The sequence below is a fragment of the Neodiprion fabricii genome, chromosome 5 (genome assembly GCF_021155785.1).
Source record: "Neodiprion fabricii isolate iyNeoFabr1 chromosome 5, iyNeoFabr1.1, whole genome shotgun sequence".
In the NCBI taxonomy this organism is placed as follows: Eukaryota; Metazoa; Arthropoda; class Insecta; order Hymenoptera; family Diprionidae; genus Neodiprion; species Neodiprion fabricii.
Genome location: NC_060243.1, coordinates 31,013,172 through 31,041,109, shown reverse-complemented (window position 1 = coordinate 31,041,109; position 27,938 = coordinate 31,013,172). Strand labels below are relative to the sequence as shown.

Here is a 27,938-nt window from a genome sequence, read left to right as displayed (position 1 = left end):
ACACATGTGAGAATATGGTCAGTATGCTTTCTATAATACCAGCATAGTTAGCAAAAAAATTTTCAACCGCAGATCGATACAAACTGTTGTTATTGTTTATTTTCGATGGGCGCATCTAACAACATGCGGCGTAGATTTGTTTTGAAATATGATTCAAAAAAAAAAATAGCAAAGAGATTATCAAAAACCGCTTTAACTTTGGTCCGACTGAAACTTCCTTTTTCCGGATCGCATGAAGTTAGGCAGCAGACAAAGACTACTTTCGAGTGACACTAATTTTCTCAGTACAGATCGTCACAAACAGCAATCTTTCCGTTAGATTCGTCACTTTCATTACGTTTTATTTCCCAATTACGAAGCAAAAGGTTTGGAGAAAGCTTCTGATTGGTTGATTTTTTAATACTAACCAATCAGAGTGTTTCAATTCTTTCGATTTCGAAATGTCGCAAGTAAAACAAATTTTATCAACGACCCAAAACGACGTCATTAATCAGATTCGTCAGATTGAAGGGAAGAGACCAACCATATTATTCTCTGTTAAGTTGTGGCTGAAAAGCATCAAGCAAATAACTCTTAAAAAACATTCATTGAAAGAACTGCTAGCAGTAGAGAGAAACCTAGCAGCAAGCTGCCTGGTAAAACCAAGATGGCGGTTAAGATGGCGTCACGGTTGTGACATCGATTTGTTAGGTGCACGCTCAGTTCTGATTTGGATAGAGACTCGGTGGCCACGCGGTGGCAGTGACGAGGACCACAAGCCTGTTGCCAGTTATTGATCTGACAGCAAGACCGCATTGCCGTTGAGTGGAAGTTTTGTCACGCAGTTGTATAGCAGCGGAGTGAATAAACATTGAAATGTCAGATAAACGCGTTTATAAATCGAGGAAACAAGCGATCGCGGGTCGTTGATTGCGTAGGCGTCTAGTTAAAAAACTATGCGCGATATTCTGTAACTGTGTTTGTCGTTAGAGCCGAAGGACATCCAGGGTAGCACAAATCGCGTTATCACAACACTGATTTCCCGGCCATTCTCGTACTGCGATTATCGCCGATTCCGTTTTATCCCCTGGGGTTTAAAACCGCGGTGCAGTGTCGTTGCAGTGACAGTACGTTGGTCTCGTGTCATCCTACCTACATCACGCATCTCGCCCGTTAAATTTGCACTGCATTGCACGTATCGGGGAAGTGACACACACACATATACATATATATATAGAGAGAGAGTGAGAGATAAAGAGAGAGAGAGAGAGCGCGAGCGATAGACGGCGTTTTAACGCGTCTATAAATGTCATCGGGTCATTTCTTTTCGTCTGTACCATAGGAAAATAGACATTAAAAGAATTGAACTCATCGAAACACGATGAAAAAATTCACTTTCAAAGGTGTTCTTGACGGGTTTCGTTCAACGGTTAGTCAACAGGTGAAACCAGAACAAGAAATCATCGAGACCCTCCGCCCCGATCATTTCAACGTAAAAAAGGTAAGCTGATTGATCTACTCGCGTGTTTCAATACCGCTTACATTTTTCATTCATCTATCTATGTGTTACGGCAGGGTTGTGTGTATGTGTGTCAGGCTTCTATGACGATGGACGCCGTCTCCCTACACCCGATTTACGCATCTCTATAATTACAATTTATCGACATTCATCTTTACATCTAGATAAGAGATTGTTTTGCATGGATGTCGGTCTATACCATCACGTTATCTATCAATATTGTCATCCATGCTAACTAAACAGTCGTTAGATCGACCGCGTCGATCGTATTCGTAGTGTTTTGTTTCATGCAACATATCATCAAGATGAATTTCTACAAGATCTGCCTGACACTTTTTATATTTTCTATACGTCGAAATTTCAATTGCAGTCGTTCGCGACCAATATCAAATAAACATTTATCATTTCCCTTTTTTTTTATTCTGCCAATTGCTATCCCAATTCCTATTTCATACACCTGCATAATTAAAATAAAATGCACGAGCTTCAGTTGTTTCGAAATAGAATGAACATTCGGAAAGTTCAAAATTCGCTTACCGTTACCGAATAAATGAAAGAACACAGCGAATGGTCGAGTTTATGTAACTTTTTTCGCAAAATATCAACCCTATTTCGAATCATGGAAAAATCTTTTAATTAAATATTTAACTATGTAGGTGAAAAGATTTATGCCAGTAGTTGTATCCCAAGAATTCCTTTTAGGTTGTGTGTAAAACGAGCCAACTGCCTAAATCTATACATATAGGTATGAAGCGTATTTTTTTTTAACGATCGTTTGAATTTTCCGGTTCCCCGGCAAACAAAGGAAGAGAGTACCGCTCAGCGGTGGTGTCGGCGACAGGGTTGGAGAGATGAGAGTGTAGTTTTTGGAGCGGTTTTAATGCATGGAAAAATTTCGTTGTATTGATCCGCTCATGCTGCTTTGTGTAATCACGCTCGTGCTAGCACTCTTGTATCAGAATACCGACGAAGAGGTGGAGGAGGAGGATTCGGAAGCGATCTCCGTTAAAGCAGGTGTACAGTAACTTTGGTCTGCACATATGTATGGAGGGTGATTCCGGGTGAGATGGCCATACGTAAGAGATGCGGCCCACGGTATAGTTTCTTATGTACTTTACTGTATTGAACTATACCGCGGGCCATCTCACCCGGATTACCCCATCTTCCATTGCGGACATGTATGTTTATATATACATATATATATATATATATATATATATATATATATATATATATTATACTATATATGTAACACCTATTGGCCATAAATCCGCCATCTTTTGCACAGCGCATCTTTGATCGCGCAAGCGAATTAAGAAGTTGCAGTTACGAATTCTAATCATGTAACGCTTGACTGGATCTTCACACTAAACTATACATACCTATACAGTGCTTACACTTTGTGATGGGCAAATGACGTTCAAGTTAAAGAATTCCGTGGGTGTTTTTCAGCAAATACATAGATACATGCGTATTGCCCATTGACATAGACGCATACGCGTATATAAAATTTCAGGAGTTGCATATAATGCATAGATATTGAAGTAGAGATGATAATATCTCGGTATTTACCAAGAGGGGTGTAACAAAAGACAGGGAAGCGCGGAAAACAGTTTTCATTTACCCGCTTCTTGTACAGAGAAAAGTTGGTTTGAAATATTGCTCCAGCAGCAGCAGTCAGCTGTCTCCTTTTGCATTCCCTTTGTCTAACTACCTGTCCTCTTCTGTTTATCGCTTCATCTATCTATTGAAACAATAGCCAGCCCGCCGCGAGCTCACTTTGTGCCTCGAGTTACGTTATGTATACATATGTAGTGAATAAAAGTTACATTATATACGTACAGTGTATAAATACCTATACTTGAAACTTTGTATTTGAATTAGTACCTACATCGTCCAAGCAACATTTTCAAGCAAAAAAACAAGTGTATCTATTTATACACTCGAGTATCGTGACAATTAATTTCTCTAAATACAAAAAATACACGCACATTGTTGTATCATATTGCTTTGATATTTTGTAACAATAATTCGCACAAAAAAATCGTTCCACAATCTCAGTGTTTCCATAAAGGTATAATATTCAGGGCTAGTATGTAGGTATATTTTACGTACGCCCCGGGGCTTTTTCATTGTTTCAAACATATCGGGCGAAAAAGGTAGAAATATGGTAGCTACGTATTGTACGTATAGTATATATGTACATACATATATACACGTATCGTGTTTTGCCCTGGGAGCATGTAAACAATGTCGGGATAGGCTTTTCCCGGGGGAATTTTCAGCGCGGCTTGAGAGATGATTTTCCCCATGTTTTTTTTCATTATCTTTTTTTTTAATTTCTCTACGCCCGCGTTCCTACCGTTAGATTGTTCTCTTATTTCGATCCAGATATCTAGGCACATTTACCTGCAAGCTCTCTTGCGTCGAGGTCATACGATATTTATGTATCATACATACGCCCCCATTTACTATGTAAGCGCTTCCGTTATCGTCTCTGAAAAATTCATCCGCGAACCAGTTAAAAGTGTAGCACACATATATATGTACGCATTTATTATACACGCGGTGTTATTAGCTTGAAGCACGAATAACGTCAAAAATCGTTCGGATGAGAAAAGAAAAAATTCTCTGTGCGCTTTTTCATAATGCATGACATGCCGTGAATGTTTGCCACCGGAACGAACATACTACTGAAAAAATATACGTAATTACGACGTATGGAAGAAACGGGGATAAAAAGGGTTTGTTAACGGAAGAGTAGGTTTTTTTTTTTTTATTTTCATTTTGTTTTATCACATTTGCCACAGTCTACATTAACAAGGTGGCCATTGATCAATTTTATTTGAATTTCAGACCTTCCGGCACGGATTTCCGTTCCAGCCAACCGCCATAGCGTTTGATCCTATTCAGCGACTGTTGGCGATTGGTACGAAGACAGGCTCTCTGCGAATGTATCCCTTTATTAACTGTCTGTGTATTGTAAGTCGGGTTCTTTTTGGGAAATGTAACAACATTGGTGATTTAATGTACAATATGGGAAATCCGCCTGCATTTATGCAATTTAGGGTACAGTTCATCAAACTCCGCCTGTTTTTGGCAACCGAGTATACATTTTACTTATCGAGTTTTGTTACGAGGTTGAAGTTAGTAACGTTATCGTAACGAAACATTGGCGAATAAATCACTATTTTCTTAATTTTACAATGATTTTGAAGGAACTAAGATTTCGAAATATGAGTGTGTTTTGTTTTATTAGGGTTTACTGAATTTCAGACAATTCCAAAATAGCGAAATAACGGTTTTTCTTCAGCATGAATTTTTACGGGAACGTTACTAACTTCAGTATGATCTGTTGCCTCATTTTTCACGATTGGCCGACATCTCAGTTCACTACTTAATCTTTCCAATAACTGTATCCCGAGACAAAATGACGATTGGTAAAATGTAGTCTCGGTTGCAGAGAACAGACAGAGTAAAATGTACCCCGCATTGCATATATGCAGGCTAATTTATCCTCTTCATCTGTCTATGTTATTGAATATCCATGAAACGAGTCGAAATTCTGTAATCTTAAATCTTATTCCAATATTTTCGGAAAGTCAATTGAATCTTCTTTTGTATTTACCATATACTCAATATTATTATTATCTTAACAAATACTACGTCGAAAACGCAAAAAATTATTAACGTCAGTTTGGGAAGACCTGGCGTTGATGTACACGTTAAACACGATGGGGAATCCGCTGTTCTTCAAATGCAATTTCTCATCAATGAAGGTGCTCTTGTATCGGCCACTGCCGACGATACCTTACATCTGTGGAACTTTCGCCAAAAAATACCACAGGTTGTCCAAAGTCTTAAATTCCAGCGGGAAAGGTATGTTCCTTTGTATTTTTACCATAATTATCATTGTTATAAATATCCATACTTTTTTTGTTTGCTTTTCGTCTTTTGCATTCTGTGAATATCTTGGGAGACAAATTAAACAGATAGATAAACTCTTGTCGATGTTCAATCGATGTTCATTCATATAATTTTACGACTATTTCATTAACTTTCATGCACATCAGCACTGTGTGGTACTTATTCAATAACAATATTTGCCATTTCTGTAGTCTGATGATAATAATTTAGCAAGATTATTTTTATTAAATTGTTTAATACTGATAATATTATTCATTCCTTCTTTCCAGAATAACGTTTATACACCTACCACTGCAGAGTAAATGGCTGTACGTTGGTACAGAGCGAGGAAATATCCATGTGCTTCACATCGAGACATTTGTTTTGTCTGGTTATGTTATCAATTGGAATAAAGCTATAGAAGTGTAAGTATACTACTGTCTTCGAAAAATATTTATACATGTCATAAATTTGGGAAAAACTCTGCAAAATAATTTAATCAACTTTTTTGATTGATATGAGGATCATGAATTATTGTAAAAATCGATTAAACGAAAGTACCAATAAAAAAAAAAAAATATGAAAGATATTCCGTAGGTATCACAAACAAGATAATATAGGTAATAGGATCTAAAATCTTACCCTTCTGATGAACGTTATATGTTTATCGTTATTTCTCTTGCTCGATTTTCTCCGGTTTTATCAAATACTGGATATCGTACCTACAAACTGGAAACGAGTTACAGGAGTAACCAACCTGCTATCAAATTGTGTGACTCTTGAAACAAGCCTTGCTTCTTCTTCTTCTACTTCTCCTTCTTCATGGGAAAAGCAATGAATATTGTTATTGAATAAGTACGTTTTCACTTAACCTTTAGTAGCCTGAAACATGCTTATTTCCAACGACGTGTTTCTATCTGCTACAATATTTCATCCCTATATGCTAACGTTAATCATGTTACATGAAAATACGCCCCTGAGCATAGATGCGAACGTACATATGTTTTCCCTTGTATCATTTTTTCTGAGTCCGTAGAAATTAACTAGAAAAAACACAAAAACAAACAGGAGGAATCCGACAATTTTTACATAGAATAATTGAATAGAATTGAACCAACTATGGCAATCCTAGAAAATTCGAAAATCAGGAATAAAGGTACCAAAGAAAGTCGAACTTCACCATGTTCTTACATATTTTTAGATCAAGGAAGACCCATCCAGGTGCTGTAATTCATCTCAGTGATAATCCTTTGGATCTCAGTAAGGTAAAGCTTGCGAGTCTTTCTACTTCTATCCATAAAATTTCTTCCTCCGTTCTGTTTTTACAAACTGATAATTTATTCATTTTCCTTATTAGATGCTCATAGGGTACGAGTCTGGGCAAATAGTGCTGTGGGATTTGCGGCTCAAGAGTCCAGATTATCGATGCCAAACAACAGAGCCTTTAAAATCAATATCGTGGCATCATGATGGCAAGCAATTTATGTGCAGCCACACTGATGGCTCACTCTCAACTTGGGCATTGCGCCAGTTGAAACCGATAAACGTAACGCATCCCCATGGTAGGTATAATTGCAGCTGATTGTCATTTACAGTTGCTAACAATCCTTGACGATAATCGTTCGATGCTTATTTTCTTACTCTTTTACAATATATTTGTAGCTAAAACTACCAAAGATGGGGTTCCTGAAGCTTGTAAGCCGATACAGAAAGTGGAATGGAAGATATCAAGATCTGGGTAAGACAAATGCGCTAAAAAGAAAGATAAATTCAGTTCTGCATCAATGTTAAGCTCCCCAAATAGCAAAACGACGTTATAAAAGGTACGATAGTAAAGCGTAGTAGATGAATTGCAAACGAGCTGAGCTTGTCATTGATCATCCGCTAACCAGAGAATAACTAAAACGTATTTATGCATATAAAATGGCTTTTTATACTAGTACCTGTAGAGTTTGGTAAATTATTCTCAATGATTTTTGAAGGGTCACTGGTAAACTGTGGTGTGAGGATTTTTCCTGTATCTTAAATTCTCAATTGGAAATTCTCCGCGGCACTTTCCGTTTTGCTATTCGGGATGTTTACCCTGAAAATCGTAAGTGACGTTTTCGTTTTAGTGTTTAAAGGTAACTTGACGCGAAACGTCGGTGACATTGCGATATTCGGTCAAGATACTACGTAGTGTGAAGCTTATTTTGAGTAGCGTACTTAAGACCAGCTTCATTTTCACGTTCGATGTTATATTGTCAAAGAATTATGACCTTCGGAAAAACTTGAACGGTTCCAAATAATGGGAATATTCTTCATGATTTCGTAGAAGTAAAAATCTAAAAAACATAACTGCGAAATCTCACGTGATTCATTGAGTACGAATTGTTCCGTCTCATGCCAAATAATTCATTGAATAGAAAGAAGGAAAGCGAGAGAGTGAGTGAGTGAAAGGGGCGAAAAAATATAAAAATTAGCTGTGCCTGTACACAATTGAACGAGTGAAGGTACACAGGCGGTATAGTTCGTAATGGAGAAATCGGAGTTTTTCCGATCACCATGCAATAATTGCACCGCAAAATATATACTTATAACTATATATAAATACACACAGCACTGCAGCAAGCACCCGCTTAACATGATGGCACGTTGCACTCCAAGCACTGAAAATTATGATATCATATATGTCAGAAGATCTTAGCCCCCTTTTCCCCTGAGAAAGAAGATAAAAAAATTAAAATGACCACCCGCGTTATGCAAAAATCTCACTTATTATGAATATTCGTTGTATTTATTATCTGCAACAATCTTGGCAAGAATCGTAATCGATGATTGTTACTAACATTCAAATTGTCAGGAAAGAAATTGATAAAATTGAATGTTGTAAAAAGAAAAAAGAAATTATGGTACATGAAAAAGCAGAGAAAAAGAGATCGAATGTATCAGAGATACCCTCGACAAATAAGGAATAACATATTTTTATCTTGACCTATTTTATAGGGAAGCTTACGTTATATTCTCCGGAGGACTAGCGTACGACACAACAGGTCGAACGCCGAGTATTACTGTCATTCAAGGCAAGACCACGACGGTATTAGAAATGGAACATAATGTCGTGGATTTCGTAACATTGTGCGAAAGTCCTTGGACCAGCGGTACGAACATACAACCAACAGTATAGTCACTAAATAAGTAATGAAGAAATTCTCGCTTAATTACATATTGACAAGTTACAGTTGTTATTAATTAAATTATTATTATTGTTATCAATTATTATTCTCATACAAATTTCGATATTGCATCAGTATTAATGCCGTTTATACAAATTCGTTTATATCTAAATTCACAGTCATTTTTCGTTTTTTTTTTTTTTTTCTTGTTTTTTTCTCCTTAATATTATCGTCACGCTTCATGCTTCGGACAGTTTTCTTTCCTCGTCATGTTAGTTTTGTATCTTATCCAAAGAACAAGTTTATGACAATCTTCAGTTGATACTCTCATAAGCTCTAACTTCGGAAAAATATTCGGCATTAGTTATCTAAGTCTGATTATTGCTTGCCGATCGGCAAAAATTCTAAGTCGTTACTTTTAAAATTATTCCGTTTTGTTTTTGGTTTTTTTTTTGTTTTGTTTTTTCTTAAATTCTATTTTACTATTTGGTTTTTGTGTCGAGCGAGAATAATATTGCGATCTAAATAATATGTAGCTAACGCGATTTTCTGAAACGACAGTACACTCATTATGATATATTATTATATTGAAGTTGGGTAGTTGTAATATTTGATTGAAAAAACAAACCAGTTTGCAGTTGAATTTTTATCGATTTGACTGAAAGAATATTTTACTGCAAAGCCAAGTCTTTCCTCTTTCCTTAGGAATTAGTTTGCGAGTATGGGCATGAACTGTTTGAGCACCGTGCCGCTTTTTGCAATATCACCCAATAGCTGCTTCCAGCACTGTTATTTATTCGTTTCATTTTCACATAGTTATTGTCAGAGTTATATTTTATCATTTGTTTTCTCTCCTCTCACAACTATTTTACGAGATTGAAGTTAGTAACGTCATCGTAACGAAACATTGGGTGAAAAATTACTATTTTTATAATTTTACAATGATTTTGAAGGAACTAAGATTTCCAAATATGAGTGTGTTTTGTTTTATTACGGTCTAACGAATTTCAGAAAATTTCAAAATGGCGAAATAACGGTTTTTCATCAGCACGAATCGTTACGATAACGTTACTAACTTCAATATGATACAATTTTTCACCGTTTCGACAATCGATGTTGCCATTTTCTTTATCGTCCATGCACCCGCATAAACGTACGCCTGGTGTCGGTAGTATTTGCAACATTATACAATTAAACTACCATTAAAATATGAAATGAATAAAGCCTGCGGATTTATGTCCCTTATTGCATTGTATAAACGTATCAATATCTAGTATTAACAGAATTATTAACAAATGAGAATTGCACGAAGTATCCAAAAAAATTTTTACTCTTATCGAAGTTTTTCAAATTTCAAATTTTATCTTATCTTTAATTTAATTTTTACCTTTTTTTTTTCTTTATTCTTCTTCGGTACTTTGGCACGAAATTTTACATTATTCATTTATTATTCGCACTATAACTTAATGAAATGTGTAATAACAGAAAGTGTTATTTCCCAAACAGATTTTCAGGATCCATACGCAGTTGTCGTTCTCCTCCACAATGATCTAGTCGTTATAGATCTCCATTCGGCGGGATTCCCTTGCTTTGAGAATCCTTATCCAATGGATATCCATGAATCTCCAGTAACCTGCTGCGCCTACTTTGCTGACTGCCCTTCAGACCTCATTCCAGCGTTCTATTCCGTCGGCTCTAAAACTCAAAAGCGTACCGGGTTCAGCGAGAGCGATTGGCCGATATCGGGAGGAGAATGGAGCCCGACTTCAAGCAGTTATAACGAGATCGTTTTGACCGGGTAATTATGTCGTGATTTCAATTATCACTGAATTATTTTTCAACGAAATTATTTGTCCTTTGGATGGTTATCGTTATTTTTTTTTTCACAGGCATGCAGACGGTAGCATAAAATTTTGGGATGCTTCTGCTGGCACGCTCCAAGTTCTCTACAAATTAAAGACGGGAAAGGTCTTTGAAAAAGCGAAAGCTCGGAGCTCCGATTCTGATGAAGACCCTCTTGCCGTACAGCTGATATTTCTTTGTCCGGAAAGCCGGAAATTAGCCATCGTCGGATCGAGTCGATACGTTATCTTGTTTCAGTACAAGAAAACCGAAGATCAATCCGAAATTGTTGTAAGAATTAATAGACATACGCAATCCTTAGCCCTTCTTTTAAGCATCAGCAATGTTTGTACATTATTTATCGAGTCTTTTTCTTTTACAGACTTTGGAGATTCCCAGCGCTCACGACGCGCCTGCGGAAACTGAATGTTCTCCGGATTACGAATATCCGCCAAGAGGCAGCCTGGCTACCGAAGGTGGGGAAGAACCTCAAAATCCATCGTTTGAATACAGTTTTCCACTAAAAGTAAAGACCGGTCCACAGAGAAGAGCTCCGGGCTTTCAACCGACCATGGTCTGTCTTTCTCCATGGATTAACGGAGAACAGCCTGGAAATATCAACGCTTTGAGCCTCAACTCTTCATACGGCTTGTAAGTAAGGCTAAGAGTGCTCTAAACTATTCGATTGATATTTTCATCATCGTTTAATGATTGTCTTGTCAATTATTGATTTCTGTTTCACAGAATGGCCTATGGTACAGAAACTGGCTTAGTTATCGTGGACATAATACAAAGAGCTCTGCTTTTGATTGTCACGACGCAGGATTTGTACGCAAGCATGGATCCCTCGCAGCGTTCGTTGAGGAGTCCCAAGCGATACGACGAGCGGCGTGACAACGAGGACAAAGCCCGAAGTCCCAGTGTCGACCAGGTAAAATATCTTTTCATAATACATTTTTTGCCAGCGTCAAATTGAAACTAAGAATATTATTAAACCGAGTAGGCAAACCGTATAATGATTCGCCAACTCATTACTGTTTAAATTACTCTTATAAGATATGAAATGAATTCTCCTCAAAATATTATTTCCTGGTACGAAACTAGCCGCCTTATTTCTGATGATCCGACTTCCCATTGATCTATTATTCTAAAGGCGCTATCGAGTCGATTCTAACATATAAACAAACACGGTGTTAAGATATCCACAGTAAATGAAAACATTTTTTTTCTCTACTTTCAACTCACGTTTCTCAAAATATCCGAGTACCAGGAAAACTGTCAATTTTCTTGTCGTTTACCCAATCAACGCAAACTCAGTATTTTTTCCGTTTGCAATACCGTGTCTGTGTATTCATTGGAATCGGCTTTTTTATATTACTCTTTTGAAACATTGATTTAGCTTCGTAATGGGAAAGAAAATTGTCGTAAATTATTGGCCAAGCTTGTCATTTTCCGTTTAGATCGGATAGTCGATTTTATACTATTATTACAAACACATATGAAAATCATCCGTGACTCTGAAATAATTACGGTTTTTATCTTTAAATCGTCGGATTATTACAATATTTTCTACATCCGCATCTGCATCAGTCATCGTTATTATTTTTGCATCGCATATCGCAGTTGGTATAATCTGCTCATTTTGTTAATACGCTGAAATAACGATCAAACTGCCGTGTACATCTGCAGAACATCGTGCAGATGCTCTCCGGTGTTGTTTTTGCCATTGCCATTCGTCATATCGCCCATCACCGCTGTCATCTCGTAATTATTTTTTATTTATCGTTACCGAAAATTATCAGACCTCGATTATCGATCGTCGTTATCATCTGTTGAAGATCATTAATCGTAGTAATTTTTATTTACCGATGTTACAGGCATTACTATTTTGCTTGCAATTGCAACAATTTTTTGTTTTTTCAATTTTCATAAGAAATATTTATCCGAAGCCTCGTTGGTTTACTTTTGAAACCCTTGGAGCCTAATTTACCTCAAGTCGGAAGTTCTTACGTGCAAGGAATCTTCGGAAGTAAACTTTCCAATTCATCAGTCACTTGCACCATAATTCTTTTGGGACGCTCATACTAATTTTCCTCGCTTAAAATTGGAATAATAAAAATTTTCAAATGCAAACTTCCGACGTGCTTTGTATCGTTAACTTTTTACAAATTATTAATCGCTCTTGAGACTCGTTGGGTAAGGGCTTGCGATATTCTATAGAGTTGTACAAAATTTCAGTGGAATTTTTAAGGTTCTGGCGATAATGTTATTGAATTTCTGACATCTGGTTGGTAAAATTTTAGAATATCGTTAATCCGTTGATTTTTTTCCTACTGGTCATTCTTTTCACATTACTTTACTCTTATTTTAATTATACGCTTTATTGGTACAAGTCCTGCTTTGTGTCTAACACAGACTAATCGTAAATAAAATCGAGAGAAAACAAAACAAAAACAAATAAAAAGTAGAAGCGTTCCTTAGACAGTGAAGTAAAATACGAAATAATATAGAGCCTGACATTATTTCTACACGCATACATATTTTAAGTTGAAATTGAATTTGAGTCGCAAGATTTACAGTTTGTGTAGGATTCTTGACGATTATTTTTCAACCACCCGTGTAAGTAATTAACTTCCCTCAACAACGGCGAGAAGTTTCTATTTGTTCAATGAGACGTGTTTTTTTACGCACCTAACAATAGGAAAAATTAAAAAATTGCATAAAAGAAAAAGTTGGTCCTTCTAATAATTGCAGCAGGGTAAATAGGATTTCTTAAAAATATTTGTTTGGTCATTGCCGTATATTTTTCGCATACAACATAGTACATTTTCACATTGAATTGAAAATTTTACCCACCGTTATTTGCCGCCAACGAGATACGATTATGTGACGAGTTAGTGAAGAAACTACTTATTCAGCACGGATTTTCGTTTAATCAGCACGAAGATTTATTCAATTTCAAATAAATGCAAGAAAATAAGAAAATGTGACGAAATCGAAGAACAATCGAGGAGCGAAGCTGCCAGGAAGAGGAATTCCAGAGTAATTAAGGAAAATTAGAACAAGTATGAGGAAGCTTGTCCAAATTTACATTGGCCAATTTGGACGTTAATGATTCAACTTGATCTACCACATGGAAACACAGCGGATGAAAAAATGGAAACAGCACTGACTAAAAAGTTTATTACTAACGATCTATGTACGTCACTGTAGCCGACATCTGGTGATCGTTTTTGAATTTGTCAAGTAATGTTTTTGTGTTGCTTAATTTTCAACGTAATATTTTTCTTCGGCAATGAGAATTTCGTCTTTTTTCTTCGCCAAGTGACTTAAAGAAGACGAGAAAGAAAAACTGACCATGCATTCACCGTCGTAAATCATCGCACTGGAAGTACGTAACATCATGGTTCTTATGCAACATCATGGGTAACACGGTGCTTATCATATTTAACATCCGCTGCTTACAGTCTGTAATTCTGCACACTGATATCTACACTCTTTTCTTACTTACTTCTTTTTTAATCCTTACTCAGTTTTATCCACGTTTATCATCATGTTACGTCGACATTTGTAAATGATCCACTACTTACTTACTGCAGGGCTCTAATCAAGGAAATGGAGAACAATTTAAATTTCTCTGCATCAATTTCGTATTACAGCTACAAAAATCGGATGCAATACATATGAAACGAATTGAAATGAAAACCGATCTTACAGTTTGGCTGTATGTCGAAAAAATTTGCTCCCCCTGTGAACAGAATGTAGAAGATTCTGAAACGAAAACATGTATTTCAGATTTGCACAACTTTGCCCCTACCTATGCAATGATATACGCATCACTCCACGATTATCCTTCTAGGGTGTTTATTTTTATTCCTCTTTTTGTACTATGCCTGTATTTTCATGTATTGTTTTATATTTTCCACTTGATTATGTTTTTGTATCCTTTTTTTCGAAGATTTTTTTCTTTAATTCTATTTTTCGATATTTTTGAATGCTGTGAGAAATATCAAACCGCTTAATAGTCTTTTTTCATTCTAGAGAAAATGAGACGAGTATGGAACGCCTCTACAGTTTTTATAAAATATATCCGAACTTGGGAAATAGATTGAACTGTTGATTTTTCCGTCTAATGCAAGTTTGTTGAGAAAAGAAGCAAAAGAAAGAAAGAAAGACTTGATCTAAAGATCTAACTTGATAACGCAAACGACGTTGAATCGTTCCATATTCGTTTTATTTTCTCTATCTGAGGAAAAAAAACGTAAAAGAAATATTCCTTCAATCCACGGGAAATGACAAGTGACGACCACATAAGTGCGACGATTCTTGATTCATCATTCATTCTATTTCAAAAAACGTAGTACTTTCTTCTTCTCCTGCTCTCTCATTTCACAGCAGCTCATCTCATCGACGCCTGTTCATCGATTTATTCTCCTAAACAGTCACACATTGACAGACCGCGTTTGCATATCGGTTTAAATCTTGATTTATCATTGAAAACAAAAGAAAGAAAACGAATGCCGGTTATCTTTCACATCCAGTTCATCCATCATTCATTTCACTTCACCTTTTGTCATTTTCAACTGATTTTATGCACGATCCATATTAGATTCACTACGTTCAAAGCGACCCAGTTGTTGGCTCGGAGTCCGTCGTAGCATCCGCAGATGTCTCGTCGAATAGCTCCGTAGTCGGGAAGTCCTGCTCCTCGTCGTCGTCGAGTCGTGGAACGGGGGTGGATTCCGTCAGCGACAACGATGCCGAAGATCAATCGGGAAGCGATCAGGGAGCAGCGTCTGGGGACGCGCAAGGCGTGTCGGGAAGGAAAAAGAACGCTTGGAAAGGTTTCAACCTTAAAAGACAACTGAGCAAAGTTGACCTCAAGCTTAAAACTACTTTTACAGGGGCCTCGCAGTCCTCTGCGAGTTCTCAAATGCCCCAACCTCATACGAATTACCAAAAACGCCCATCCGTGGGAGTTTGCCAAGCCGGAAGTGAGGCAGGCACGGGATCGCCACCGACTGAGGTCGAGACGGTATCCGTATTTGCGTCTTGCCCTCCACGTCACGAGGTCTTCGAAGAAATACCCGAGAGTGGAGAACCTACGGAAGGTGCAGGTAATGAGGGTGAAAGTGCCGCTTGTGCAACTTCACCGGCGGATGGAAATTCTGCTGGGCGAGAGGGTAGCTTGGCCGTAGCGACAGTACAAGAAGCCCTCGAGAGACCCGACGATCTTCCCCTCTTTGATAACGAGGGTAAACCGATACGGCCTAAACGTGACTTGTCGAGGAAATCGTGGCCCCACAGAAGAGAGAACAGACTTTTGTCGGTACCGCATTCAAAATATCAGAAGAATGACGGGGCTCATTCAGATATGAAATCTAGGGAAGACGGGGGACCCTCGTTTGCTGGGAATTTGATGAGAAGATTCAGTAAGTCTTTAAATACACACAGCTTGTAATTTACTCAAGCAGTACTGTCGCACGTACGTTCGAATAGCGAAAACGCTCTTAACAAGTACGTTTTAAACTTATGGATACATGTATACATATGTATGTACATATATTTAATTTATTCTTTATCGTTTTACGTTCGTTTACATACGTCATTACATAACTATACATTTTATTGGATTGCACTCTTAGCGATTTTTCATACAGATTCATATACATATATGTGTATATACATATAATATATCGTGAGTTTTACTAAAAGCGGAACGATCCGTGCGCCTGATTTGGGCAACCGGAGTTACAGCTCATGTACAGGTTGAGCACCGTATCCTGCCACCGCCATCCGAAACGTTGTCGATCGTTCTTTCAATTGTTTTGACAACGTTTAGAATAGCCGAGATACGGTGCTCAATCTGAATATTTGCGGTAACTCCGGTTGCCTGAATCAGACGCACGGAGCGTTCCGCTTTTAGAAAAACTCGCGGTATACGTTATTAGTATTATACTGTAGTACATCGTAGCGTTACTTGCCAGTTATTATTTGTCCCACACTGAAGCGCGGTACAAGGTAAAATTAATGGCAATTTGTAAATAATTGAAGAACAATGATAATGATAATAGAACAAACAAACAAGCGTGCCTATGCATTCAGGAGTACCAGGTAAAGATTTTTTCGTGTTTACCGATCAGCAGATTTGTAATTTTTCATGCATATTTTATTTAGAAAAAATTTTTTTTTGTTCAACATAAATTTGTCATATTCTCATCAAACGCATCATTTTTCAAATCAAATTGTACAGGCATTGGGTACGTCGAACAATTTCTTCACATTGTTTTCGTATAGAATGTCATTTCTTGGAAACGGAGGGCAAATTTTGTGACCCCAGGTCTTGTTTTCAATTGTTATTCTAGTTTTTTCCCCGTCTTTCGTTGGATTGTTCCTTAAATTTGAATGAGACGCGCTAGAGCGGCGTCCTTTTTTGAACTGAATGTTTTTTCATAATTATTATGCGAAGCGCTAGCACATTTGTTCCATAGAGCACAATCCTATTTACGCTGCTGCATTATAGATATAGTATATTTTTAATCACGAGTCAAACGAGGTCGCCGTGACGCGAATTTAAATCTACAAACGCCACTAGTCAGTAGTCAGCTGTCCGTTATATATATACCTAGGTATGCTTGCTAGCCAGAATAATAAATAGCACGAATTAGTGAGAAGAGCAGGCAATACGTAAGACACGTTGTCAAACTTATAATCAGTTGGCCACCGAATTACAACCGTTTGGTATCTGCGACTGTAATTTGATGATACAGTATTAAATGCTCGTTGTATCGGTACGCGTTAAACTCCAAATAATGAAAATACAATCGATATTCACAGAAATCAACCCGTTTATCAATCGCTGTCATACGATAAACAAAAAAAAAAAAAACGGTAACACAAACACATCTATCTTGTCATCCTATTATCGGAAGGAAATCATTTCATTTGTATTTTATTGATTAGAAGAATCTGTCGTCCGGACGTGATCTCAACAGATACTCACAATTACCCTGCAATACTCAGTTGACTTCCTACTCTTCTTACCTTGTGTGTTCGTATTAGTACAAATAGCACCTGATAGCGAGTCGCTGCAAGCAGGGATTCCCAGGTATCAAGGGGCACTGAAACCAGGAATCTTTGCTTAGAACCTTGGTGTGCCTCTAATGAGGGTCAAAAAGCCTCATCCTGCATGACTTTATAATTAAACCAAATGACTTGGAGACGATACAGTGGCTAGAAGCTCTGATTTACTTTTGGTAAGAAGGAGGGATGGAATGAAAACAGTTGAGGGATTGATCAAAAAGCAGCAGTTCACAGCCATGTTACCCTCATTAGAGAGCATTTAGAGAATACACATTTGCAGCGGCACGCACTGACTGTGCTGACCTAGCTGCGAGTAAAAGAAAAACCGCAAACTGTGTAGCCGCTAAACTAGACGCAGTAGTTGGCTTGAAGGCTCATCCAATCGCCATCAGCTGCGGAAGTTGTCCGTTGAGGATACAACTTGATACAATGGGATTCAACACAAGTCAGATACTATTGAAATCCTAATTGTAATGTAGATGTGGTGAACGGTTGGAAACATGGAGTAGCAATCGCTGCACGAGCTTCTCAGAGAAAAACAAAAGGAAATTAATTGATAATGGAATGTTATCGTTGCTAATTTGTCTGGGATAAATCAGAACTGGACTAGTCTAGAGAGATTAACACCATGGTGTCCAGACGTCAGAAAAAGTCCGTTTTTTTTTTTTTTTTTTTTTTTAAACTGGCAAACAACAGTTTCCAAAAATTCACAATATTTACTATTAAGTTTTGTGTAGTTCGAAGTTCAACACAAAGGCAGTCGAGGTTTATTTAAAAAGTATTTACATCCAATGGTGGGAATAAAAATCCTAATTAATTCCGCTATTTCATATTATAACGCTTATTACGAGAGACAATTGAACTTGAGAAAAACTGTTTAAATAAGCGGAATAAAGGATAAGCATTAAAAGAACGGAATTCTTGATATTCATTCGAACATATCTATGATTCGAACAACTGTATCGCGAAAGAGCAGCTCAACCAAACAGTTACGCATAACAATTTAATTACTCGGTTGAACATCGAACATCTGAATTTGTCGCGTGATTGAATAATTTGCAGATTAAAAAGTCATTAGGATTACCTAGGAGTAAAGTCGTTAACCTTTGTTTGACACAATTCTCTAAAATGACATACTTGACACACTGGGGTCGTTTATACCCTAGCGACAAAAATAACTGTAAAGAATGAACTATTAAATATTTTAACTTCAAATTTTTCTGTTGGGAGTTCTTGAAAGCTTACTTTTTGAAACTACACAGGTTATGTAACAAAATATCCAGATGGCGCCATAGACACGATTTTTTAGATTTAGATACTTTAAATTAACGAAGAACAGGCGTGAGGCTGTTTGTAACCCATGGTGTCAAACAAGGGTTAAGCATACGCGCAAGGTCAAATATCAGTTGAAAGCTGCTGGACACCATGAAAACGGACCCCCGACACATATTTGGAAAGATATAACTGGAATCAGCGTCAGTCAACACTCCCCTGCAAAAGTAAAGAAAAGAAAAAAAAAAACAAAACAAAAAAAAAAACAAAAAACAACAACAAAAAAACATTGTAACATTATCTGGTTCCCCTACGTGCAGTTGTGTCTATGGTTTGTAGATAAACGGGGTGGGCGTATCCTCATCTGCATCTGGGAAAGCCATGCAGGGAACGGGGGGTGGCGCAGCCGGTGGCAGCGGGTTGCCGTCTCGCAGACCTCCGGCTCCGGATCCGGTATGCCGGTCTCGCTCCCAAGGTACACGCAAGCTACAGAAGTGTCTGAGTACCGCATCGATCCATTCCGACCTGGATGGCCATGGCCATGACCAAGGCCCCGGGGCCTCGATCGTTGGCGGTACCCTTGTATCAAACTTCCCTCTGTACGTACAACGCAGCGTCGAGATACGCGGCTACCAACCGACCAACTCCTCCTCGGCTTCTTCGACCTCACAGCAAAATCTCATCACTGCCCGACATTATTGCAGTTTTGGTAGTACAATCACCCATGACAAAAATTTTTTCGTAGAAGAAAAATTCACCTAATTGCCTCGATTGTACGAAAGTGTCTATCTCTCTATATCTTTATCTCTCTACTATTTTTCTCCCTATTTCTATTCTCTCTCTCTCTCTCGCTCTCTCTCTCTCTTTAACACCTTGTTAGTATGTACCGAGGGGCTTAACCACTCTTTGAGGCCGCTTTATGACATCCATAGATCTCCGTGTAATCCCCGTATAAAACTTTACCTCGTTTTATTTGATGAACCCGTTTTGTTACACGAAAAAAACTCTTTTATTTTCTTTGATGTCTTCTGGAATCTTACTTGAAAGCCCCTGAAAAGTCACCCTTGCGAAATTCGTTGAATGAGATGAAACGCAATTTGATAAACCCATTTTATTTGAATAAATCCTTTCAAGTTCGTTGAAATGATTAAGAAAGTTACTTCAAATCCACCTCAAAAACGTTGTTACGAAATTCATTGAATTTAGACGAAACTCAATTAAATGATAGATTAATTTCATTTAATTTCTTGGTATCCTAAAAACATCCCAGTGACACCTGTTCAAATTCCATGCAAATCCGTCAAACCTTAAAACAAAATCCTTTGTACATAGAAAGTGGTTAAGCCTCCGTCCTTTACATACCGGGTACGATTTGTACGATAAACCACTCGTAGCTGCTATCGCTGCACAGTTTGGCTCATTAATATGATGATGAAAATGGTGACGATGTTGTATGTTCGTGTCTCCTGCAATCGACGGCGGTCAAACAACATTACAGACAGTTTATGTTTCATGATTTATATTGGAAAAAGCGTATAAAAAAAAAGACGATTTATGCATATTTCAACATATCAAAGATCTTTATTTTTGTTTCAGTCTTTGGTTCCGTGTTTTTCACCTTTTATATCAAGTTATCATCTATTGGCTTCAATCCTAAACACTCCTTTCTACGGTATAGTTTGCCGTTTCGTTGATGTTGTCATTATCACTCGAAGCTCAGAAGGAAACGTCAGAACTGTTTAGCGTTTCTATGTCCTCGTATTTCGATGTATTCCGCGAGCATTGCTAATGCATGATTCCTACCGTCACCCTGTATTGCGAGGCTCTGCACAAGTATGGCTTTTATTAAATCTTAAATTGTGCCTTGAAGCCTGCAAATTACTTCGGTTATATTATTAAACTTTTTTTTTTAGCTTCATTGTGACACTGTTAGAATCCGCAACTTCACTAAATGTTGTGCTTATCGAACCAAAACAAACATGTCACATTCAACCGACTCTGCAATACAAATTTAGACTTAAATGTTGCTACTGTTGTTGATACTCATAATTTATTTGACCCAGTAATTTCTGTTTATTAGCATTTTTAACTCTAATGTCTATTCCGTTTATTTATATTTCAATCAAGCTACATCACTGAGACCGATTTCTTGTATCGGAGATTCAAAGTCAACAAATTGCAAAATCCTGGAGATAAATGTTGAAAACTATCCTTGCAAGCATTGCAGTTTGTAAATATGACTTTTTTGGCCCGACACATTTGCATGTAAAGAATTTTACTTATTGGAGCATTAATTCTCCTCATACCCGAATCTACAGTTTATCACGTACAATCCTCGTACCAATACTTTTCGATTATATTGATTCTGCCTAATTTGTAATCAAAATCTTGTCTGCCTTGCCTTTATTTATTGCGTCCAGGAATCATCGATCAAATTTCATTTTCATTTTCATTCTCGTTGGCATTCGAAAGTCCCAATTGTCATAGCCCAAAGTGAATTTATGATATTCGAGAAGACCATATCACAGTAAATCAACGATGACGCAGCTCAGAGGCGATGCCTTCACGACTTTGGTGTTTTCCCCATGCTATTACCTTCGATGTGTCAAAAGTACACTTTCATACACCGTAGTAGCAAGAATTGTACTTCCCTCTTCCTTCACATGGTATCTGTGCACGAACACTGCAATAATAGACGCTCCCCCTTCCATGAAAAATTTTTAACATCCTACATTGATATCGACGATAATCGATATATTCCCAAAGCCGAAGGGCTTTTTTTGAGTTTTAATTTTTCCTTATCTTTACTTTATGTACGTATAATTTCTTGAACCTCGACTATTCAATGTTTCACATAGAAATGTCCTCTGCGCAACACGACCATCCATGTGTATCACTAGACCCTTGATCGTAAAATGTCAATCCCGATCGACTAGAATATTAGAGAGTGTTATAACGGAGGGAAAGAAAGGTATTACAAGATGGAAGAAGTATTTATTTTTTCTAAATTGTGACATGTGTGTCGTTTTGCAAAAAGACAAGAAAAAGAAGAAAAGAAAAGAAAAAAAACTTCCCTCGTTTGTATATGTACCTTGTACCGTGTCTGCGTATACGGAGTGTATACGAATTTGCATGTGCAAATCCTAGGGCACGTTATTGCCTCAAAAACTGAATCTAAAGAAAAAGGAAAGCGAGGAATGTAATTTATTTTTTTTTCCTGACAAAAAAAAAAATTGGAAAAATGAAACTGGCTGAAAAAGTCAAGTTTTGATTTCAAAACTACAGGTTTTTTCACACCAGAATTCTATTTTTTATGGTGAGAACACTTCCGATCAGTTTTTGTTAAGGAAATGCGTATTTCGGAATTTATACACCCGGTATATACCTCTAACATATATATATATATATATATAAACTATATCTCTTTAGTGCCTGTCTATTTGTATTGAACTGATCTTTTAGATGTGTACACGACTAAATATCCTCTTGTAGGCACTGATCTTTATTCACAAATCGCACACGTACTTTGCTTGACACGTCGTAAAAACAAAAAAGTAACGGAAAGAAAGAATAATAAGTAAAAGACCGAATCAAAACCACTACCACCACCTTCTACAAATCACATGTAGTAGCAGCAGTGCATTCACCGTAATTGCTCGTCGATGTTGGCGCGACCTCGATATATATTGTATACTATATATTCTATCAGTAGTCAAATTTTCCTTTCTTCTGTACCAGCATTTGAACGTTAGAGAGTGATTTTGCGTGGCACAAAGTATTTTGTACAAAGATATATTATATATTTATACATTGTTTTAGTAACCATTGAAAAAAAAAAAAAAAAAAAAAATGAAAAATAAGTAACATTTTAACAATAGCTTCCGAACTTAATAAGATAAGGGTGAGTAACTTATAATCTATTATACATAGTAACGAGAGGATCGTCCGAGCTTAACTTTTATTTGTTAACCTTGGGCCTAGTGGAGTCAAAAATAACGACGTATCGAATATGTTTTCACATAGTTAAACAATTATCACTGGCGGAAAGAAGTTCCTTCTCTTTTAAACATCGCAATTACGTCTGTGTATGCACCGAAATTGACTCCACTGCTCTCCTCGGTATAGGCTTGGTATTCATGAGGATGTTCTATTTTTTTGTTTTGTTCTGTTTTTTTTTTTTTTGTCAAGATTTTATTTTGTACCAGAACATCAACTGAAACGCGATTGAAAATATCGATGATCTCTAGTGACAATCGATGAACGGTTATCGGCACGAGACCATGGCAATGGCGAAACTTTGTCGATTCAGATAATCCACGATCACCATATTAATCGTAGGATCGATTTTTTATCTTGTAAACGGGAGAATTTCCCAGTACAATTAACGAAGCCAACGTAACGGTTGAAAATTTTTACTGCAAAAGTTGGTGGAAAACATTATTGAAGAAAACATTAGGGAACCGAAGCGGCTGAATTTATCTTGCGATTTGTGTTCGAATTGTTACCATTAACATACGCGACAAGAGAATTCAATGATACATTGACAGAGATATTGTCAGATATGTGGAACGGAGTATTGAACAATGCGTATGTACGCTTAACCAATCTGCTATCAAGGAGATTTAAAAGAATAAGTTTCACACGTGTTAAAATTGCATGAATATTACACCCTGGCTTGGCACACCGATAACATTGAAATAAAGTGAAATTCTGTTTTCGGAAATGCTGGCCGGTCAGATAAATTGGACAGTTCCTTCACTCGATCACGAAGTTCAAGCATGTCGTCGTTGGAAAATATAACGGAAACTATAAATTGCCTCGTATTTGCAGATTCCTATACAAAGAAGAATGGTAAAGTGTCATATATGTTTGCTTAACCTTATATCCGTCTCTGTCAGCCAATAATCACTCGCTGATTATCGCTATTCACAGAAGCCAACGCCTTTCCAACGTTGTGGATCGGCACTTCCCAGGGCTCCGTACTTACGGTTGTGTTCAGCGCCCCGAGCTGCGGCGAACAGAGACACGCGCAGCCGATACATGTTGCCACCTACAGTAAGTTGGACGGTGTTTTAGAAATTGCAGTACTTTTGTAGAGCTTACATTTATCTGTTGTCGTAAACATAACATGTGTCGTTCTTTGCGCAGGTGGTTCGATGTTCAAACTGAAGGGCTCCATGCTTACCATATCATTTCTCGACTGCAACGGGGCCCTGATTCCGTACTCTTACGAATCGTGGAGAGAAGAACACTTGGACAGCAAGGATCGTAACAGTTAGTTTTTCGCCTCCTTGAATTTTTATCCGTTACTTAACACATTTGGATCGTCTAATTGTCGTAATAAATATTTAATGTTGAAAAATGTTCAGGGTTAAACGGTAATGCTTGTTTTGAAAATATTCCGCAGAAACGCCAACAAAATCCACGAGTTCCGGTATATCTCCAACTTTGAATGTTCAAGTATCGGGTGAGGGATTTGGAGATAGACAATTTGTCGTATTAACATCAGAAAAACAAGCCAGAGTCGTTGCTCTTCCATCACAGACCTGCATGTACAAACAGCAGCTCGCTGACACAGATTTTGTAATAAAGGCTGAAATAACTTCCTTAAAAGGTAAATTAACAGTCCATTCGTTACTATTCTCCTTGTATTATTACCGCCGTCCCTTGGCACTGACAATCGATGGAGAAAAGCTAGAATTTTTGCCATCTTAACATTTTCTTCTGTGTTTCAGATAGCGTATGTTTAGTGTGCTACGTTTCTAGCGGACACATTGCAACTTATAGCCTGCCGAGTCTAAGGTTACTAATAGACGTTGACTTTCTGCCGTTGGTAGATCTCAGGTAAGAAGAGGTATATCTACAAGGGTAAAGCGAAAAAGAAATCGAAAATAAACAAAGGAAACATTTAAAAAAAACAACTGGTAAAATTTGTAAATCATAAAGCACGATTGTATTGTTATTTTTTTTTTTCTTCGTTTCCTTCCTTATTTTTTCTCATCACGATTGGAAACGGAATTATTTTTCATTTTTATTGCCGGCGAAAAACGTCGACTAAAATAATCCAGTATCGGTAGAACCTTTTCCTGTTTATACGTGTAGTTATTTTGTATTGTCATAGCTCTCATAGTTGGTATGTACTTACACATCGCTGGTTATTATTCTTTTATAATTTTAGTTCGGTCTAGTCTCACAGTTGATATAACAGTTTTCAGACTACAAAACGTGGCATTGAAGATCCCATGTTGTCGATATGGGGACAACAGCTATTTGTCAATGAGGATACCGATCTGTAAGTTTTATACCGTAACACGACAATAATACCTTGTCTAAAATATTTACTAACATTGTACAATTAGTGATTATAACCGGTATCCGCAGACTCGAAATACTCAACATACACAGCACCAATACACTTATACCAAGTAGCTTGGATCGGAATTAATATTGTTCAAAAAAAATCTCGACAATTTATATCTCTTCAATGTTAATTTTCTTCACTAATTTTAGCACACAGATATCATCTGGTACATACAATCAATGCAATACAAAATTTATATTGTATAAAAAGGAAGGTTGCCACGTATGATGATATTTCTCATCGCAAACTTTATGTAAATTTTCTTCTTATTTCACTTTCTCTCTCTCTCTCTTTCTCTCTCTCTCTCTCTCTCTCTCTCTCTTTCTCTCTATACCTGTTTATTAATCACTGCAATAATTACCGAAGAGATAAAATCAAGCAAATATCTGCAGAACTATACTATTTTTTTTTTATTTTTTTTTTAATTTTTGTCTTAAATGTTGAAATAAAATTTATCCGTCTCGGTATAAAATTGTGTGTCTGTGTGTGTGCGATACTAAATTTATCGAACAGTGTATATATAAAACTAGATCTGTGACAAATTCACATTCGTTAATTACGTCATTTTATGAATATTGGCAGGGAGAAAGGCAAAGCTTATTGAAAAATTAAAAAAAATTCCTGCTCTTTTTTTTTTAATATTATATTTTACAGAATCGCCAGAACGTTTTGCTTTAGCAACAAAGGCCACGGTTTGTACCTCACGTCGCCCACAGAGATACAAAAGTTTACAGTCTGTAACGAGTTTTGGTGAGTTTCTCCTTTTTTGAAAAACACTCGCGTAAAATTTCGTTGCGCAGAAATTTCATATCTACATCATTTATTTTGAGAAAATAATCAGAATAGCATGTAACGGGCGTTTGGAAAATTTGGCAATTTATAGGGCTGACTTAACGGAGATGATGGGGGAGATATTCATATGTCAAGAGATGCCAGAACCTCCAAAAGAGAGCTTTTTACGAGGTTTGTTTGGCGGTGGTTCGAGAAGCCTGGACAGAGAAGAACTTTGTAAGTAAATAAAAAGTAGATATCTGTCAATTACGTCTTACACTGTTCACCGAAGGCATCATTATTCAAATTACTTGCTGTCTAATAATAGTACATTATGTAACAAGGGAATAAAGTCTAAGATTATTCCCGCGGGTGGGTTTACTTTCCGAGCGAAGCGAGAAAAGTGCTTTTTCCCCGCAGATGAGGGAAAAAAGTTACAGCGGGAATAATATACCGTTTTTGTCCCGCTATTCATACAAAAAAAGTTAACATTATGCTTGAGTCGGGAATAAACATATTGTTGGCTTGAAATTTCACCATGTATTTCTTAAAACGTATACTTGAATTCTTGGTGTAAACCGAAACGGCAAAGTGATTGAAAAAAAAAATTGAGGAACCAAAAAGGAAATCAATACTGCTAAATTTTTAGTCGGCGAATCGAGTGGCCGAGCTTCTCGCACAGTGGCTAAGCATATCCCGGGACCAACCACCAACAACAATGGTCTTAGAGAGAAGGCGAACAGTGCAATGGGGGATGTCAGTCACGCGCATCAGATGGTCGTCGAGCGAGGTGATAAGCTGTCGCAACTTGAGGACAGAACGGCGCGCATGATGTCCGAGGCTGAGACATTCTCTCAATCGGCGCACGGTATAATGCTTAAATATAAAGACAAAAAGTGGTATCAGCTATGAGAGAGCTTTGACAACGCGAACGGACACTCCAAAGATGATAGATTATTAACTAAAACTAACTTACGTGATTTAGCATTCGTATGTTACCACCCGTCATCGTCATACTACTTCCTTCCTTCGTTCCACTCTTTCCTTTATATCCACATCAGCATCCCCCATCCTTTTCCTATCCTCCAAGATCTGTTATTATTATTTAGTGTAAAATGAAGTTAATACTTACCATGTATAAAGCAATTGATTCATGAATTAGTATACATATTATAGTTGTGATATAAATGATAATGGATAATATAAACTAATAATGATAAGTATAACAACAAAAACAATAATAATAACGATAATAATAATGATTATATAAAAAATTATAGGTACATACACATATGTGTATATATATATATATATATATGTACACACATTTATATATATATACATATATATAAATATATATGCGCATGTAAGTTCTAAAAAAAAAACGGATATAATGTAATAGTCAATATACATACACACACACACATATATATATATATATGAATTTGTTTCGTAATATACGCCTCTATTATTTATTATTAAGTAGACTGTTTTTGTATTTGTAATAAAATCGCAACTGTGTACATATATACATGGTGATACTTGCATACGGTAGGCTGGAACGAAAATCTATTAGGGGACAAAAAACTCGGTTTTTTATTTTCTTTCATTCAATAATAATGATCATAATAATTTTCAAAATGCGGTTGTACTGTGAAAAATTGTACTTATCGGTGTACGAAAAGAAAAACAGAAATTATATATAAATCCTGATGAAGAGAGTAATTACGGAAATCCGATAATGTTAACTGTCTAACTGTTTCATAACTTATAAATAACAATCGCGCGAAATTGATAACGATAGTACAGAATGCTCATGAATACTGAAAGAACTTCTTCGTGGTTTTTTTTTTTTTTTTTGTTTAACCTAGGAACATCATTTGTCGCATTTTATTGATTAACTTTTTTTCATTGTTTTCTGAGTAGAATGTTGAAAGATAAAAATGAAGCGCACAAAAAGCTGTACAAAGAGAAAAAAAAATATATATATCTATATATATATATAAAGAATAACTAGAAATAAAAAACAAAAAATATAAACAGAAAACAT

At 36.8% G+C, this 27,938-nt stretch overlaps 1 protein-coding gene across 5 annotated transcripts; it reads left to right on the top strand.

Moving 5' to 3' along the window:
- Nucleotides 1-693: 693 nt before the first annotated feature.
- Nucleotides 694-27,174, top strand: LOC124182289 (syntaxin-binding protein 5). 5 transcript variants are annotated; one of them, XM_046569340.1, is made up of 22 exons: nucleotides 695-1,480; nucleotides 4,355-4,452; nucleotides 5,195-5,377; nucleotides 5,695-5,829; nucleotides 6,606-6,669; nucleotides 6,762-6,966; nucleotides 7,067-7,142; nucleotides 8,390-8,544; nucleotides 10,066-10,357; nucleotides 10,449-10,692; nucleotides 10,784-11,052; nucleotides 11,146-11,332; nucleotides 15,011-15,833; nucleotides 23,494-23,607; nucleotides 23,689-23,811; nucleotides 23,905-24,030; nucleotides 24,164-24,370; nucleotides 24,492-24,600; nucleotides 24,965-25,048; nucleotides 25,772-25,867; nucleotides 26,001-26,125; nucleotides 26,538-27,174. In XM_046569340.1, exons 1-22 carry the CDS (start codon nucleotides 1,361-1,363, stop codon nucleotides 26,798-26,800), a joined length of 4,098 nt encoding a protein of 1,365 aa, XP_046425296.1. In that variant the 5' UTR covers nucleotides 695-1,360; the 3' UTR covers nucleotides 26,801-27,174. The 5 variants fall into 5 exon arrangements, with proteins under 5 accessions (XP_046425297.1, XP_046425296.1, XP_046425295.1 ...); XM_046569339.1 differs by having other exon boundaries at nucleotides 23,485-23,607; XM_046569343.1 differs by lacking the exon at nucleotides 15,011-15,833 and adding an exon at nucleotides 19,096-19,231 and having other exon boundaries at nucleotides 697-1,480.
- Nucleotides 27,175-27,938: the final 764 nt, after the last annotated feature.

What these genes read in the sequence shown, in the direction of transcription:
- LOC124182289 (XM_046569339.1), top strand. Translation starts at nt 1,361, where the DNA reads ATGAAAAAATTCACTTTCAAAGGTGTTCTTGACGGGTTTCGTTCAACG. An exon ending in ATCCTTTGGATCTCAGTAAG is followed by an intron (nt 6,670 to 6,761) that starts GTAAAGCTTGCG and finishes TTTCCTTATTAG; the next exon opens with ATGCTCATAGGGTACGAGTC. An exon ending in GAAGTCCCAGTGTCGACCAG is followed by an intron (nt 11,333 to 15,010) that starts GTAAAATATCTT and finishes GATCCATATTAG; the next exon opens with ATTCACTACGTTCAAAGCGA.